The sequence below is a fragment of the Callorhinus ursinus genome, unplaced genomic scaffold (assembly GCF_003265705.2).
Source record: "Callorhinus ursinus isolate GAN/ISIS: 27379988/994484 unplaced genomic scaffold, GSC_fseal_2.0 scaffold62, whole genome shotgun sequence".
In the NCBI taxonomy this organism is placed as follows: Eukaryota; Metazoa; Chordata; class Mammalia; order Carnivora; family Otariidae; genus Callorhinus; species Callorhinus ursinus.
In genome coordinates this window covers 7954913-7973544 of record NW_027397124.1, presented here as the reverse complement: position 1 = coordinate 7973544, position 18632 = coordinate 7954913, and the positions used below count along the sequence as shown (strand labels likewise).

General features: G+C 38.4%; 1 protein-coding gene across 2 annotated transcripts in view; it reads right to left on the bottom strand.

The window, feature by feature from the left end:
• MPP7 (MAGUK p55 scaffold protein 7) overlaps positions 1–18632 on the bottom strand; it is a 288302-nt gene that overhangs the window by 211456 nt on the left and 58214 nt on the right. For both annotated transcript variants that reach the window (XM_025885841.2, XM_073885448.1), the window contains exon 2: positions 5794–5952. In XM_025885841.2, the coding sequence (XP_025741626.1) occupies positions 5794–5830 (37 nt within the window). In that variant the 5' untranslated portion in view covers positions 5831–5952. The remainder of the gene's footprint in view (positions 1–5793; positions 5953–18632) is intronic.

The following is an 18632-nucleotide window of genomic DNA, read 5'->3' as shown; positions in this document are numbered from 1 at the left end:
GCACTGAAGGTTCATAGCCCCGCAGAGGGAAGCAGAGGCATTACTAGGTCATGGTGGGACAAATGGATACCCACATGGGAAAAATTAATACGGAGCCTGACCTCATACCTTACCAACAAAAATCTATTCTAAGGTATCAAGATCAAAATGGAAATGGAAAAGGGAATAAGTTAAGGAAATATTTCATGAATACAATTCAGAAATCACTAACCTAAAGAAAAATGGCACTCAACTAGTAACTTCTGCATACAGGATAGGGGAGGACAGCACCTAGGAGAAGGGGGTTGTAACACCAACTGGAACTACTCCAATTCATATGGTGTAATCGCATTTCTGAAGTTCAACAACAAGCAAAATTAAACTATATCGCCTAGGGAGCTTACATAAATCATAATCTAGGTTTTATGTATAGTATAAAATAGGAATCTTTTTTTTTTTTTTTTAATGTCCACCTCTAAGGATGTTGAAGAGATTGTGAATGGGAAGAAATACACAGGTTGCTTTCAGGATGCTTGATTTCTTGAACCAGATGGTGATCCCATGGCTACTGGCATTATAACCAGTTTTAAAATGGTCTTATAAAAGTTTTATGTGTATTTCTGTGTACATATTTCATATTATGATGTTTGGGAAAAAAAATCACACTTAATGAACTTATAAAACTAGAACATAGGTACTATGCTCGAAAGGAATGAGTCCATAAGATTGCATGGTACTCTCAGAGAAATAAAAACAAGGTCAACTCTCAAGTTGATCGAAGTGGTTTCCCATGAGGTACAGGTTAACAATTCTGATACTGCTTCACACGTACAGTGGAATTGATTACGTAAATGGATGGTAGATGGTGGCAGCCAGGCTTCTCACAGTTGGGAATCGGAATTTACAAAGAAATGAGGAAAGGAGGCTAAAATGATCCATTTGTTAATGAATTAGAGTTGGCGACATCAGTAAGAATTCATGTTTAGCCAAGTACAGTTACAGCTGATCGCACACAAAAATGTTTATAATGTGTGTATCCACATGGATTAGTGTACACACATGTATTTCTTTGCTCTGTCAGATGACAGGACCTAAAAGTAGCAACACTCTAGTAGCAATGTGCAAATCATCACCCAGATCCTGGGTTCTAATCCCATGGATTAGAAGTAAGTAAAAGCCCCTAGGGCTCCCTGGAGAAATGGCTGAGTCCAGGACTGGAGCACTGTAAAATGAGCCTGGGGCACCCTGTAATGACAAAAGGAAGGAATTGTTAAAACTAAACAAGCAAGCCCACATTGACGGGAGCCGACTGAAATGGCTCCTGACAGCCAAAACTGTTAATATTTGAACAAAATAAATTCTGGATTGGATTATAACCCAAAATATCAATATCCGTTGAGTCCACATTGATATGAATAAATCACTGAACAAATTAATGGGAGAAAAGAGACAAAATATTCCAGGTATATTACATAGATACTTTAGCTTCTTTTATTTTTTAAAGATTTTTATTTATTTATTTGACAGAGAGAGAGCACAAGCAGGGGGAGCATCAGACAGAGGGAGAAGTAGGATCCCCACTGAGCAGGGAGCCCGACGTGGGGCTCCATTCCATGACCCTGAGCCGAAGGCAGACGCTTAACCAACTTAACCAACTGAGCCACCCAAGGGCCCCAATACTTTAGCTTCTAAAGCGGGGGGTAGCATCACACACTCCACCAGTGTGTGGCTGCACATTAGAGACCTCCTTCCCAACAGTACAGGATGGAAAGAATGGGAAAAGAGAATAACTTCACAGTGGAGAAACCCAACAAATACTACTTCACCCTGTCGGCCAACATCGACAGTCATAGGTCAAGTTGATAGGATGCACCCTTGATATGTTAACAATGGCACTTTACATCAGACAAATTCCAAGAGAGCGGAATTCCACAACACACCTGACTAGTGCTCCTAAAACGGTCAAGGTCACCACCAAAGACAAAGAAAGTCAGAGAAACCTTCACAGTCAACAGAAGCCCAATGAGACAATGACAACTAAATATAAGAGGAGATGCTGAAGCCAAAAAAAAAAAAAAAAAGGATACTGGGAGAAAACTAAGAAAATCCGAATAAATTATATAGTTAACAATAGTGTATCAATACTGATTCACTAACTGAAATGAATGTACCAAACTAAGGTTAAGATGTTAATAATCAGGGAAACAAGGTATCAGGTGTACTGGAACTTTGTACTATCTTCATAATCTTTCTGTAAATCTGAAATTGCTCTGAAACATAAGGTCCATTAAAATTATTTTTTTAAAAATCCAAGAAAGAAAACCCAGGACATATATGTAATACTGGTGTACAACAGAGGCGGTATTACAAATTTATGTCAAAAGGACGCACTACTGAATAAGTGGTTTGTGGACTACTGGCTGTTCACGTGGGAAATAAAATTTGATTACTGTTTCACACCACATATAAATCACAGTTGGACTAAAATTCCAAATGTGTAAAAACAAACTATTTTCATTATCAGAAGAAAATCTTAGAGAACATCTTCATGACCTTGCAGTAGGTAGGAAAGCATAAGAAAAAATTAAAAAACATTAACCATACAGAAAAGATTGATTTGTCCACAGAAAAGTTATCAACCTCAATAAAAGAAATGATACTATTTAAGAAAAAAAGGACAAAGGGTTGACCAAAAAAAATGGTGTTCAACCTAAAATGCCCCATAAATTATAAAATACAAATAAAGAAATTCTATAAAAACATAAGAAAATGATAATCAATAGAAAAATGGGAAAGAATATGAACTGACACATCAGAGGAACAAAGAGCCATTACACAGATGGAAATATGCTCCTTATCAGTAGTAATGCACATTTAACACTGAAAATACCATGTTTTACCTATCAGATGGGTAAAAATTACAGACTTATTATAATTTGAAGCTCGGTAAGAACATGGGGGAAAGAATCCTTAATGAACTGTCCATGGATCGTTAAGTGTTTTAACTGCTCTGGAGGACAACTTGACAACATCCATTCAATATTTACATCTTTTCTTCCAAAATATTACAAAAGGAGCAAAATCAAGTCTTTCATCAACAGAAGTATGGTTCACTAAATTGTGATACTATGGAAAAGTATGCCTTAGTTTAAAAGAATGAGGGAAATATACAGATGTATGTATAGATACAAAGTTTATATATACAGAGACACACACACACAGACACACACACACACACCATGGAAATACAGTTCTGAGACATTACTTGGTATAGGAAAGAACGTTATAGAACAATCCAGAGAATGACAGAATCTGACTAAAAAGTAAAGACCTAAAACAATATATTTATATACATCCATATACATTAACTGTTGAACGTACAGAACATTCTTGAAGGATACTTATCAAACGGAGAAAGAAAATGAGATTGGGGGCAGGGAAAGGGCAGGTAAAGAATTTCTTTCCTTTTTTATCTATGCGTCTTTGACAAGGAGAGTGTATTTATGGATTGCTTGTGTAATTAAGCTTTTTTTTCCTTAGTGAAATAAGCAGAAAGGGGAGGGGGAGAAATGGTATAAGTTTTACATTGAGAGTATTTTCCCACATGAGTACCATGGGCATCAGAATAGCTGTGAGCCACTCCCTCCTGCAGCATGAGCACCTGCCCTTCGGTTACAATCTCCAGCTCTGTACCTGGGAGAAACACTGCTAAGCAATACCACGTAGGGTAAAAAAGACCCCTGACCAGTACATCTGGTCTGCAAGGAACTACAAGGGAACCGTAAGCGTCTCATGCATGCACCATGCTTTGGAGGTTCTCTGAATGCAGGGACTCTTGGAACAGGCACGTCTTCTCTGCTTGACTCAAACCTTGTCGGGACATACAGGTCAAAAAATATCACAAAGCCAGGTGTGAGTCACACGGGCACTTGAGATTTGCACCAAGTGAGCCAGGTACGTGTGGAAAAGTCATTTTCAAATTCTGAGCAGCCTCTGCTATTTTCATGAGCGACCCTTCGACTGCCCCATGAACTATAAATACTCCATTTTAATCATTCTTCGAGATAGCTGTAAGCAACAATATTTTGCGTTCAATTAAACTGAGGCATTTTTGGCGAATAGCAAGGCATAAAACTTATTCATTACACAACTGTAGTAAATTTATGGCTCAAATAAATTTTATCTATAATTTCCCAAACCACTATGGAAAGTTAAATCATTCATTTTACATAGTAGAACACAATGTGGGACTATATAAAAACTAAAATGAAGAAAAAAAAATTTCCAAAGGACCTGGCTTCCAAGTGAATGTCTTTGAGAAAAAAAGGTTTTTTTATGTATTTGAAAATCAAAATCACTTCCTAAAAAAAACTAATCCTCGGTGTAAATTACAGTGGAAAAAAATCACTACTGATGAATAAAGACAAGACAAAACTTGCCAAAAGCTAAGTATGGATATGCTTGAGAGAGCAAAGAGTGGTATTTCCAAATCTGTGGTTCAGCTTTGTTGAAATTATGGTACCAGTACCTGCCCCACTGAAGACCACTATATCTCAGCTGCTTACAGAAAGGCACCGGTTGAAACCAAATTCAGGACGGTCAGTGCAACACAGAGAACATTATTTTTAGTCACACACTACGCCACTTCTTTTGAGGGGGTCTTAAAAATGCAATGTGTAGCTCCTCAACCCCGCTCACATTCTGTTTTAATAGTTCCGTGAAGGGTCCATGAATTTTTTAAAAAGTGCTGATTCTCAGACCTATAAATACAGAAAACAAACTGATAGTTGCCAGAGGGGAGGCAGCCAGGGGGATGGGCAAAATGGGTGAAGGGACGTGGGAGATGCAGGCTTCTAGTTATGGGATGAGTAAGTCATGGGAGTTAAAGGCACAGCATAGGACATATAGTCAATGATACTATAACAGTGTTGTATGGTGACAGATGGTAGTTACACTTGCTGGGAGCACAGCATAAACCTACAGAGAAGCTGAGTCACTATGCTGTACACCTGAAACTAATGTAACATTGTGTATCGACCATACTAAAAAACAAACAAACAAAAAAACATTTTAATTAAAATTTCTTTTAAATGAAAAACAAAAAGTGCTGATTCTGGGGAACCCCAGAATAAGACTTCAAAGGGCCACTGACCTCCCTCGCCCACCTCCTGAAACAGGTCAGGAGCACAGGATTTTATACATACATACATACATGAGTTTCTTCCCTTTCTTGGAACCCTTTATTTGAAGGACCACTGAATCTTACCACCGATAATAAAGGTAAAATATGCTTGCTTGTTTCACCGGAATCCCTTAATGACATATATCAACCTCAGAATCGTTTTTTAACCTCTGGGGACAGGAAGAAAGAAAACACCAGAATGGAATAGATACTTCGTTTCATTTCTTAAAAAAGTGAGAGGTCTGGCATGGCAGAAAGTTCATACCTGTTATCAAATCTGAGGGAAGAATAAAAGGAAAATCACGCTATTTGCTATGCTTTTTTGTATGTTTTAAGATACTCATTTTTTTGAAAGCAATTTAAACACATGGCATTACTCCAAAAGGCAAGCCCATACGAGAGCATCAGCACGAGCCACCACTCCCTAGAGAAAACAGTGGTTCGTCAAGGTCCTTTGACAACTTTTATATTGCGAGGATGCATCAGAGTTGACATTTTGTGCCCCTCAACGCGGGTTCCAGAAAAACAAGCGTGATCTGTTTGTGCTTACTTAAAGCAACGCTGTTTTCCACGGTGAACAAAAAAATTTCAGTAAGAATGGAAGGAAACCTGGCCCTAGTGGGTTCACGTACCTGTGTCGCTCCCAGATCCTGTTGACAAAGCTGGCATGATGCAAGCCGCTGAAGGCTGGGACAGCCACACCACTCACCACTTAGAAAGCCACAGAGAACTGCAGTCAGTAGCCTGCAGCCACGCTGTCGACCAAGATTTATATATCGAGCAGGCCGTTTCTAAAAAGAGAAGAAAAACACTTTAAAAATAATAATAGGGAAGACTACTAAATTGCAACATTCTGTGACTAATTCAGAGTTCTTATTCCAACATGCTTACCAGAGATCACGATTCTTCCAAATTTTGTCTACATGCTACGTGCACATATGAAGTGTGAGAGTTTTTGATTTGGATGTGAAATTTCTAATTAAAACCACAAAAGCTCCTCATGCAGGTATCAAGGCTTCCTGAAAGATTTTTGCAGTTGGTTTGAGGGCTGCTGAATGCAGACTGAGAACGTAAAGAAGGTTTTTAATGCCAGGGCTATTCTCAAATCCTTTGCCTGTTACCGAGATCCCACGCTCTATTTCTAATGAAGAACAGCGACTCTGTAGATGGCCAACAACTTATAAATACTTGTAATTTTTTTAAATAGCTCATCCTAATATGGCAACTGCAAAGTTCTCTAACTGAAACTGCAAATCACCTGGAGAAACTACTAGAATTGAAGATGTTAGAGATTCCCAGAAGTGTTAACAATCAAAACGAGACCTCCCAATCCAAGCTAATACACAAAAGTCAATTCTTTCGGTAAAATACTAAGCTTGGACGCACTTTGCAAAATACCAGTTTTTTTCAAAAGTTGTTTTAACTACGGTTTATTTGGACAGAAGCAGTAAGGCACTGTTGTCTCCTAGCCAAAGAGCAAGGACTCCAGAGTTTGGCCTAATCTCTCAACCTGCTAAATCTGTGATCTTGGACAATTTATTTAATCTCACTGCGCCTTCACTACCTTCTATACATATGGAGATTAACAGCAATTTAGAACCATTTGATAATTAAATACGCTAAGGCTCACAACACAGCATCTGGCAGGTGACCAGCAAACAAGAAATGCTGGCTATTATGACTGGAGCTGTTTAATTCAGGCAATGAGATTATAAAATGAAAACATAAAGGAAAGTAGCGAGATTAAAATTTACACTGGCCTGACACCTAGGAGAAGGCCGTGTGGTTTAAATTTGGACCACTGCTGCCTAATAACAGAAAATACACTACATTTACATTTTTTAGAAATCAGAAGCCCCACACAATGTGTTTAAGTCCATTTTTAATGCATTTTCCCCCAGTTCTCTATAAAGCAAATTCAGTAATTTAAAAGCATATTTTAACATATATTAACAAGAAAAACATACTATAAACACTCAAAAAACTGGCTCACTTCAACCCATGAAGCCTTTAAATTGCTGATTCATATTACAGGATAAGGAATGAGCTTGCCAAATTTCACTTGAAAAAGTCTAAGCTGCAAAATTCTATTAAAACCTTCTAAATTAGCTTTTTAACTCTCAAAGTGAATGTTAGTATGAAAAAATTCACCAAAGAGACTATCTTGAACCAGACTATCTGAAGCAATGACCTGCATTTTGTTTCATATTACAAAGGCTAAGTTAAAATATGCACAGAAGATTAATTGAAAATATGAAGACAGTTATTTTAAATACCAAATAAAATATAAATCACGAAGCTAAAAAGTAAGTGAAAAAGACAAGTTTCATTAATTCCCATCTCTGAGGCTGTTTTCCCCGATAATTTTAAGAGGCAATTCTGCTTTGCTTTCATAAATTATTCTAACAATCAGGATTAAAATTCAACTACATAAAAGTGTTCCTTAATTCAAACACAAAAGTAGTAAGAAACAGACCATACGTGATTTAAAGAAGGCACTCAATAAAACTTTTGTTTTGATGAGAAAAAAAGGAGGAAACGGTTGAAATTTGCAAAGCGTACTCAGCTCACACTCATTTCTACCATTAGGGCAATATGTATATGCGTGTGGGTAGATAGTTACTATATGTGTGTGTTATGTGGATAATTTAAGCTCCTTATGCCATAAATCATAATTTAAATAGTATAGACTGCTTAACTACAGAAATATACAATAGTCTATATACCATATATGCTACCCCCCTCTTCACACCTTAAAGAACTTACAATCCTTCACTTTTATAAACCACAAACACCATATAATAAGAGATCTTATCTTATATCAAACATTCTATTACTACTAAGACAACCTTACATTCGCATGGCAAAACACCCTTCTGAGTTGATATTCCTGCTGTACACATAAAGCCACTTATGAAAGGCCTCAGCATTTCTCACTTTTTATTTCATGACAAACACCCAAGGTTAAATTTTTCCAAAGTCATATTACTTAAGAATTATATGCTACAAAGTAATTATCTTCTCAGAACGTATGTTAAGTGTATGTTATAAGTATAATGTAAGTATAAGCCTAAGTATACTTGCAAAAGTATACAAAGTAAATGGTTTGATAAAAATCCCAACCAGTAAAAAGTGCTTACTAGTTTGTGGACCGAAGCAGAGTTGCTGGGTTTAACTTTCAAACTGAGCTAAATTTTTGTAGTAATCATGTTATTTTCTTTGGCTAAATTTATTGAAAATACTTTGGAATTTGTCAGAAACCAGCCATAATTATTACTGACTGTTGTATGGAATCAATTTACTACAACACAAAAATACCAGCTGTTACAGTATGTCCTGAGAGGGATTACCGAATATTCTTAAATTGAAGTTCAATCCATCTTTCCATAAAAAGAGAGAAACCCAAACACCAGGAACCCAACAGCGGTATCAAGTGCACCTGAAACATTTACAATACCCAATAGAACTATTACAACCCTCCTTTAAAAAGGCTTATTTTTGAAATTTCATTATTTCAGTCGTACCTTGCTTCTATATATCACACAGTATCAGGTTCTTCTGGCATTGATCATGTGGGAACAGTGAAATATGTGAAGGTCTACGAGCTTACAACGTTCAGTTTCTACTGGCCCTGGGTAACCCCCTTAGGGCTCCCGTGGCATTCATGACATCTAATGGTCAACCACGGAAGTGCAAGTGTTTGTCGCAGAAAGCTTTTTTTGGTTTTTTGAGTTTTCCGTAAAGCAAAAATTGTCTTATTGCACCCAGAGAAATTATCATCTGCAGAAATTTTCATTAATATGCACACACAACTATTAAGAAACATACACTCCCCCTGGGTGTCTCCCATCCCTCTCAATACTTCACTGTGACACCGCTTCTGACACCAACTGTGGTTTTCCAACACCAAGCGATCCTGCAGCACCAGCTGAGGGTCCTGCAATTTGAGTCAATTCTGGCACTCTCCACCTGGAGACAGCATCCCATCCCACAGGTTAAGGGCACAGTCCCACAAGACTGCCCACGCCCCCATGTTCATTGCAAGTTCAGGCGGTCACCTGTGCTTCTAATCAGTTCACTATAAATCAGAGGTTCCCACGAACTCCGGCTTGGTTTTTATTAATTTGCTGGAGCCACTCAAAGAACTCAGGAAAACATTTACTGACTAGACCACCGGTTTATTAGATACAACTCCGGAACAGCCAGATGGAAGAGACGCACAGGGCTCCCATGCCCTCTCGCTCTCTGGGTGTGCGACTCCCTCCCCACCGCCCACCTCCACGTTCACTAACCCAGAAGCACTCTGAACTCTGTCCTTTCAGGTTTTTACGGAGACTTCATTCTATAGGCACAAGTGATTCAATCCCTGACCACTGGTGACTGATGCTGCCCTTAGCCCCCCTCACATCTCCAGAGGTAGAACGGCAAATTCCAACTCTCTAATCAAGGCTGGTCCATGGGCAACCAGCCTCCACTCTCAGGAGCTTTACCAAAGGCACCGTGTTATCATAATCTCAGGTGTGGCTGAAAGGGGCACATTATCAGTAACAAGATAACCTTTATCACTATTATCACCTAGGGTTTTATTAGGAGCTCTGTGCCAAAAATGGGAGGCAAAACCAAATGTATCTTTCTTATCATAAAGCACAATATGACACCTAACCACAAGTTTAAGCAGATGAACAAGAAATCAAATGCTGGACCTAGTTTCCAAACACTTTTCCTCTCACAGAGTATGCAAGAACATGAAAACATTTTTAGATTTTATTTATGTATTTATTTTACAGAGAGAGAGAGAGAGAGAACGGGAGCAGGGGGAGAAGGAGAGAGAGAATCTCAAGCAGACTCCACGCTGAGCACAGAGCCCAACATGGGGCTCAATCTCACGACCCTGAGATCATGACCTGAGCTGAAATCAAGAGATGGACGCTTAACCGACTAAGCCACCTGGGCGCCCCAACTTTTAATCAGCTCATGGTAAGTATTTAAAAATCCTATTAATATTCTACCATTTCAGGAGACAGTAACTGTACCCAGTAATCCAACTGCAGGTTACTTCACCAGTCACCAATATTCTAAATTACGCTTTCAAAATCGGACAGAGCAATAAAATAATACAAAGAGGAAACTTCTTCTAAAAAAAATTTATGATCCCAGGTCCTGGCATGGAGTCCCGCATCAGGCTCCTTGCTCAGCGGGGAGCCTGCTTCTCCCTCTGCCTGCCGCTCCCCCTGCTTGTGCTCTCTCTGGCAAATAAATAAAATCTTAAAAAAAAAATTTGTATCAGATTTTTTTAGAAGCTCGATTTGAAAGATTTATTAGTTATATATTAGCCAATGCAAGCAGCAAACTGGTATCTGTTAACATTATTGAAAACTTCATAAATTAGAACTGTAAGACAATAAAGGAGGCAACACATAGCTAGGTGGCATAAATCTGCTTATCTAAAATGGTAGTTATACCAGCAGTTCTCTGAGTGTGGGCTTCAGACCCGCAGTGGTCTCCCAAGACCCTCTCGGAGGGGTTCATGAGGTCAAATTATCTTCATACAAATACCGAGATGCCATTTGCCTTTTGTACTGTGTCGACATCCGCACTGATGGTGAAAATGGGAAAGACTGCTAGTACCAAATTGAAATTATTTGTCCTCGTACTCTACAGTGCCAAGCACTCTCATCAGAAAAGAAGAAAAAGAGGAGAAAGAGGAAAAAAAAATGTTCACTCTAGAATGTTCTTAATGAAGTAAAAAGTTCTGAATCAAATTACTAAATGATTGCCTCTTCAGCATCCATCTTCTTACTATTCGGTGCGATGAAAGGACAAGCACCCAGAAAGTACGGCTGCTGTAAATGAAGTCATGTCTGTCTCAAAGAAAAACATCTGTGTGATGGTTTCTTGTAAGCCAAACTAGTCGGTTTTTGCGTGGAAAACTATTTTTACTTAAAAGAACAACTGAAAGACAAGTTATCCAGCTATTCACCTTAATCAGGCTTGAGTATTTGGTAAACATTTTCTTGAAAAGGAATGAAATGAATCTGGGACTTTGAAAAAAACTAACAGTATGTGTTGCTAATGATAAAACAGAAGATTTCGAGCAAAAAATAGAATTGTATAAAACTTGCGTCCACTAGAGGCTGCCGTGGCCTCACTTTGCGAGGTGCTGAGAAAAGCAAACACACTAGAACCCAGCCCCTATTTTGCATAGTTCCAGTAGCTTCTCAATACACAAAGGCTCTTCTGATATCAGTGGCAATATTAACCAATGTGATTTTTTTTTTACAAAGTGTCTACATGTGGATTGTGAACCAATATTTTTTGAAAATATCAATATGATATTGGAAAATCATGCATGAATAAAAGATTCATTCAAAGCGCAAGACAGAGCAAATGAATTTCATAGTTCCAATATGGTAAGTTTATGGATACATTTTCAGATTTCACATTGCAATTCCTTTTTTTTTTTTTAATGTTTTATTTATTTATTCATGAGAGTCAGAGAGAGAGAGACAGCGGCAGAGGCAGAGAGAGAAGCAGGCTCCCCGCAGAGCAGGGACCCCAATGCGGGACTCAATCCCAGGACTCTGGGATCATGACCTGAGCCGAAGGCAGACGCTTAACCATCTGAGCCGCCCAGGCGCCCTGCAATTCCCTTTAATAAACAACCATGCAACAAGTTTTGGTGTCGTATCAAAGAACCTCCACAATTCACTGAAAGGGCTATCAAAACACTCATCCCTTGTCCATCTGCAGGTCTGTGTCATTTTCTTCATATCCTTCAACCAAAACATATAGCACAGATACGGAAATGGCGGTCTATTAATCCAGGCACCAGAGAAATTCCCAAATTACTGAAGCTTTTGTTTTGGGAAAGAGTTATTTTTCACAGAAATGTTATTTTGGGGCACGTGGGTGGCTCAGGGACTTAGACGTCCGACTCTTGATTTTGACTCAGGTCAGGATCTCAAGGCCCCACCTCGGGCTCTGTGCTGGGCATGGAACATGCTTAAGATTCTCTCTCTCCCTCTCTCTCTGCCCCTCCCCCTCATCTCTCAATCCACCTCTTTAAAAAAAAAAAAAAAACAAATGTTATTTATGTTAACAGGTAACAAGTTTAATACTGTTATTTTATTTTTCAGTAATCTCTACACCCAATGTGGGGCTGGAACTCACAACCCTGAGATCAAGAGTCACACACTCTACCGACTGAGCCAGCCAGGCGCTCCTAATATCGTTATTTTTAAATGAATTGAAATAATTTTTTTCATTACTCAGTTTTAATTTCCAATATGGTAAACATCAGTATAATGCACATAAATAAAATTCTTTGGAGTCTTTAATAATTTTTAAGAGTGTAAAAATGTCCAGAGACCCTAAAAGCCAAGAACTGCTATTCTATGCCAGGAATAAGCACACATTAGCTGCCAAACCAGTAAATATTTTAGCCTTTGTGGTCCATATGGTCTCTGTCTCAACACAGGCAATAGACGTATGAGTTTGGTATGACTTTGTTCCTATAATATTTTATTTACAGAGACTGAGAGAAGAAAGAGTTTGCTGACCACTATTCTATGCCATGACACCCTATCTGCTAATCCCCTAAAGATCTAAAGGTAGCATGCTTTCCAGTAACATTTTTATTATTTTTTAAATATTCAAAGGAAATGAGTTTCTAAAAACTATTTCCACTGTTTAATGCAGTAATGTATGCAAAACAACAGTTACAGATTTTTAAACTATGCAGTTCCTAATCATATACAAGTCACATTTGAATTTTGTCTATTCCAAGAATCTTATAGTCTGTCAGTACACCAAGAAAATTAAAACCAACTTAAAACTGGCAACATGTTAACTGCTATATGTAAGCAAATATGCTTTATACAACCAAACACAAAAAATCCTGTCTCTCAAGGAAAAGGGGAAAATTATGAAAAGTTAAAAACACGTCACATTTTATCAACTCAAGAGGGTTCAATTATCACATAACACAAAACTCCTATCATCTCCTTTCCACAAATGGAAAGGAAGATACCAAAGCAAGAGAAAAAATAGAATCCCACTGAAAGAATCCTATAACATTTTGAAGACTCAAAAGAGGAGAAACACTGCTTTATAACCCCCAGGTGAAGACACCCAAGCTTTAAAGCCATTAGGGAGGTCTGCAAGGAGCCCTGGCACACTTGCTCAAGGGACATTAACCACACAGGTCAGGGCTGCCCTGGTCAGAGTTCTTGGTGAGAAGGCACACACTGTCCCACTCGCTCACTCAGGTTCCCCGTCTGGAAGCACTGGTGTAATGAATGAACTGACACTCACAAGCAACGACCTCATTCCAGACTATGCAAACCATCCACAGCAAATCAGTGCATCATGACCCCTGGGGTTTTCCCTCAGACCGACCTCAAGTAAAACCAGTGGCATTTCTAGAGCTGTACACTCCCCCATCTCTCACAGTGGGACACTTCTTTTCTGATGATGACTTTTTTTCATTATATTTATGTTCTACCACCCACTACTAAAAAGTATTGGACAGTCTTCAAGATTATACCATTAACCATCAATGACCCACTTTTTTTTTCCCCTGTATTTTGACACTCTCCTCTAATCGGGGGGGATGGTAACTTCATATTTTTGTTGGCCAATTATCAACTCCAGATCCATCCCAGCATTCCATCAGCATTCCCTTGAGTCCTATTGGAAAAACCAATCTTGTAATCATCTTTGATAATTAAGATACATCAACATAATTTTCTATTTTTGCTGGGCTTTCATCCCCCACTAGATTTCCCTAAGGATGGAACCCGTATCATCATGTGTCCTTAAAAACTGCATAATGAACCTTATTCAGAAGTCCTTTGACCCGTTCCAAGCCTCCAAGAGCTCCCTTTCCCTTCAAGGTCAGAATAACCTCATTAGTTTACCTGTGGGGAGACAGCATTGCCTAATGAGGAGAGCACAGATTTTGAAATGAGACAGACTAGCTCTGTCGTACTGACTCCCTAGTCTTGACCAGGCTATTTAATGAAATGAGATTAAATGCAATGACATAAGTAAAACACCTAACCTGTAACAGCCAATCAACAGATGACAGCTTTATTAACACTCTTCGACCTCATTTTCATCACCCTACTTCTCATTTCCTCCAATCTAGCAAACTTTTTGAGGTTCTATAATGAAAAGAATACAGGCTTTGGTGAGAGACCAGTCTCCTGATTCTACCACGTGCCACATGCACAACTTAAGGTATGAGACCTTGGGAAACCAATAAAATACCAATTTAAGTTATATATACGTGTGTACCTATAGGTGATGTATAAACATATAAATACAAATATATATAAATACACATATATGTATATATGTTTATATATATTTATGTAAAAATAAATATGTAGGGTGCCTGGGTGGCTCAGATAGTTAAGCGTCTGCCTTCACCTCAGGTCATGATCCCAGAGTCCTGGGATCGAGTCCCGCATCGGGCTCCCTGCTCCTTGGGAGCCTGCTTCTCCCTCTGCCTCTCTCTCTGTCTCTCATGAATAAATAAATAAAAATCTTTTAAAATAAATAAGTAAATAAGTAAATAAATATGTAAATATATACTTATATGTAAATATAAATACACATACATTTATACATACATATAAATATAAATACATACATGTATATAAATGTTAGTGAAAGTAACATTGACTGCATACAATTTCCCAGACATTAGGTTAAAAACTCAACATATATATATAATATTTATAGATTTATATCTATATACTTATATATAAATGTAATTTATATTTGTTAGTGACAAATAACATTGAGTGCATACAATTTCCCAGATATTAGGTTAAAAACTCAACATGCATGATTTAATTCTTAAAATAATCCTAAAATGTAAGCACTATGATAATTTTACAGATGAGGAAACTGAATTTTAAGGACCTTACCTTAAGTCCACAGCTTTTTGAAAGGATTCTAATGCCAACATGTATGGATCTGATGCCCATTCTGCCAATCACACTACACAATGCTGCCCCTTAACTCTCTTATTTAACCTTTCCCATTCAGTCTCCTTAGCTATCAAATGGAAATAGTATCTCTGACTCACTTTTGGTGGTGGCTAAATGAAATCTATCTAGAGCACTGGAAACACACCAGATGCTCAAAGACTACCTCCCCCCTTCCCACAACCTTTCCTTTGATATCCTTGTTTTATTTTATGCTGTTTATTTATAAATAAGGAAACTGCCCACTTTATGTCCACATCCTCTAGCTTGCTCTTCAGTCCCCTGATATCGTGCCTTCTCTGACTGACCACCCAAAACCTCAGGTAGGTTCAGAAAACAATATTCCCAGGCTTCAATCCATTGGTTTTGAACACTTAGGACTACACATCTACAAAGCCCATGCCCTATTTATAGCCACAGATATGTCCAGAAAACTACTGTCACATCTTGCAAGGTAGCTAAAGATATTGTTCCTCTATGTTCTGTACGGTAAACAGTGAACTAGGTTAGAAGCTCAAGAACATGATTCAGACATTACTGAATCTTTCTTATTAACAAAATGTCACCAGAGCACTGACTAGAATTCATAGTAAATTCAAAATTTCATGAAAAGCCTAAAAATAAACCAGCCAACAAAACAAGCCTTATTAAAATTATGTATCACTTCCTATTCAAATTAATACACACAGGGGCACCTGCGTGGCTGAGTTGGTTAAGCGTCTGCCTTTGGCTCAGGTCATGGGATCCAGCCCCACGTCTGGGAGCCTGCTTCTCCCTTTCCTTCTGCCCTCCCCGGCTCATGCTCACTCTCTCTCTCAAATAAAATCATTAAAAGAAAAAAAAAATTCACAAACCCAAAAACAGAATAAACCTATGTTTATTAAAGAACTACATTTGGGCGCCTGGGTGGCTCAGTCGTTAAGCGTCTGCCTTCGGCTCAGGTCATGATCCCGGGGTCCTGGGATCGAGTCCCGCATTGAGCTCCCCGCTCAGCGGAAAGCCTGCTTCCCCCTCTCCCACTCCCCCTGCTGTGTTCCTGCTCTGTCTCTCTCTGTCAAATAAATAAATAAATAAATAAAACTAAAAAAAAAAAAAAAACTACATTTAACATCAAATTATAACAGTTACCAAAAATAGCCCTTTAGCAATAAAGCCTCTAATAGTAACACAACTGTGATTATCTGTACAGGTATGGTAGGTAACACAGGTGAAATATCCTAACAGTGACTGGAGTTAAAAGCCAAATGTGTACAGGGACTGACATCAGCAAGATGGTGGAACAGAAAAACCCCAAGGCCCTTGTTCCCTTAGGAGAAACTTAACAACAATACAAAGACTTAATTGTCTCAGACAACTCCAGAAACCAGTTAAGCAGTTGTATCACCTAGGTGAGTAAAAGCCAGAAAAAGCCACACTGAAGCAGATAAGAGTTCACTGCATTTTTCCCTACCTTAATCCACTTCCCTCATGCAATGAAGCACAATCAAGAAAACAGACAAACAAACAATACCCAGTTTCTCCCTAGAGGAGGGAAGGAGAAAAGAGGAACATGCATTCCTAAAAGGACACCCGAAGGACTAGGTTTCTCTCTTGTCTGGCAATAAATGCTCACAGGAAGGCAGAATAATTTGGATGCCAGGTTGGAGGCTGCTCAGAACAAAGTCAAGCACTGGGGCCCATGATAGCATCAGGGAGATTGCACTGTCACAGGCAGATGCCAAAGAGAGGAAAGAGATTATGGGAGCCTAAGAAGAAAACAAAAGGAAACCTCAGAAATTACACATACAAGCCCAGAAAATATGCATCTCCAGAAAAAGTTTGAGAGGTTCACAGGACTTTAGTCAGGCTGATCAGTGTAGGTCTTGCACTCTGTGAAGCCAGTCAACTAAGACTAGAAGAGATCATTGTCTTTTCAAATACCCAAATCTCAACAGAAGATCAAAAGGCCCACAAAGAAACAGGTAAAGACGGTTCGATCAAAGGAGCAAAATAAAGCCCCACAACCAACCCTAAAGAAACGGAGATCTATGAATTACCTGACAAATAATTTAAAATAATCATCCTAAAGATGCTCAATGAGCTAAAAGACACCACCAATAGATACCTAAATGAAATCAGGGAAACAACACATGAACAAAATAAGAATATCAACACAAAGATAGAAACTTTAATAAAAGGTAAACTCTGGAGTTGAAGAATACAATAATTAAACTGAAAAATTCACTAGAGAGATCCAACTTCAGACTTGATCAAGCAGAACAAAGAATCAGCAAATTTGAAAACATCATGTGAAATTACTGAGTCAGAGGAATGAAAAAAAAATGAAGGAAAGTAAAGAGAGCCTATGGGCCATATAGGACACCACAAAAAGACTATATATGCATTATGGGAGACCCAGAAGGAGAAGTAGGAAAGAAATAGAATGCCTATTTAAAGAAATAATGGCTGAAAATTTTCCAAATTCGGGGCAAAAAATGGGCATATAAATTCAAGAAGCTGAATGAACTCCAATTAGGGTAAATACAAAAAGACCCACACATTATAATGAAACTGTGAAAAGTCACAGAAAAAAAACAATCTTGAAAGCAGCAAGAGAAAAAGGGCTCATAATGTAAAAGGGAACTTCTATTGATTAAAAGCCAATGTCTCTGCAGAAACTTTGCAGAAGGCAGTGATACTGTATATTAATAAACATGCTGAAAGAAAAGAGCTGCCAACCAAGAATACTGTATCTGTAAAGTTATCCTTTAAAGATAGAGGAAAAACTAAGACTTTCCCAGCCGGATAAACAAATGCTGAAGGAGTCAATCACCATCGGATCTGCCCTACAAAAAAATACTAAACGGAGGCCTTCAAGCTGAAACAACAGCACAAAACCATATGAAAACATAATGCTCTCTGGAAAGGCAAATATTTAGGCAAATATAGAATCCTACGGTATTGTAATGTTGGTGCATAAATCACTTTTAATTCTTTTATAGAACTTAAAAGGCAGGGCGCCTGGGTGGCTCAGTCGTTAAGCATCTGCCTTCGGCTCAGGTCATGATCCCAGGGTCCTGGAATCGAGACCCGCATCGGGCTCCCTGCTCAGTGGGAAGCCTGCTTCTCCCTCTCCCACTGCCCCTGCTTGTGTTCCCTCTCTCTCTCCTGCTGTGTCTCTCTCTGTGAAATAAATAAAATCTTTAAAAAAAAAAAAAAAAGAATTGTAAAGGCAAAAGCATTAAAGTATAAATCTATGTTAACAGACACACGATATAAAAAAGTACAATTTGTGACATCAGTAACATAAAGTGAGGAAGTGGGGGGCAGAGACGTAAAGGAGTAGAGTTTCTGTATGCAATTAAAGTTACCAGTTTAAAACAGATTGTTAAAGCCTGAAGATGTTTTACGTGATCCCCATGGAAACCACACAGACACACAAAAAAAATCTATAGAAAATACACAAAAGCCAATGTAAAGAGAACCAAAGCATGTGA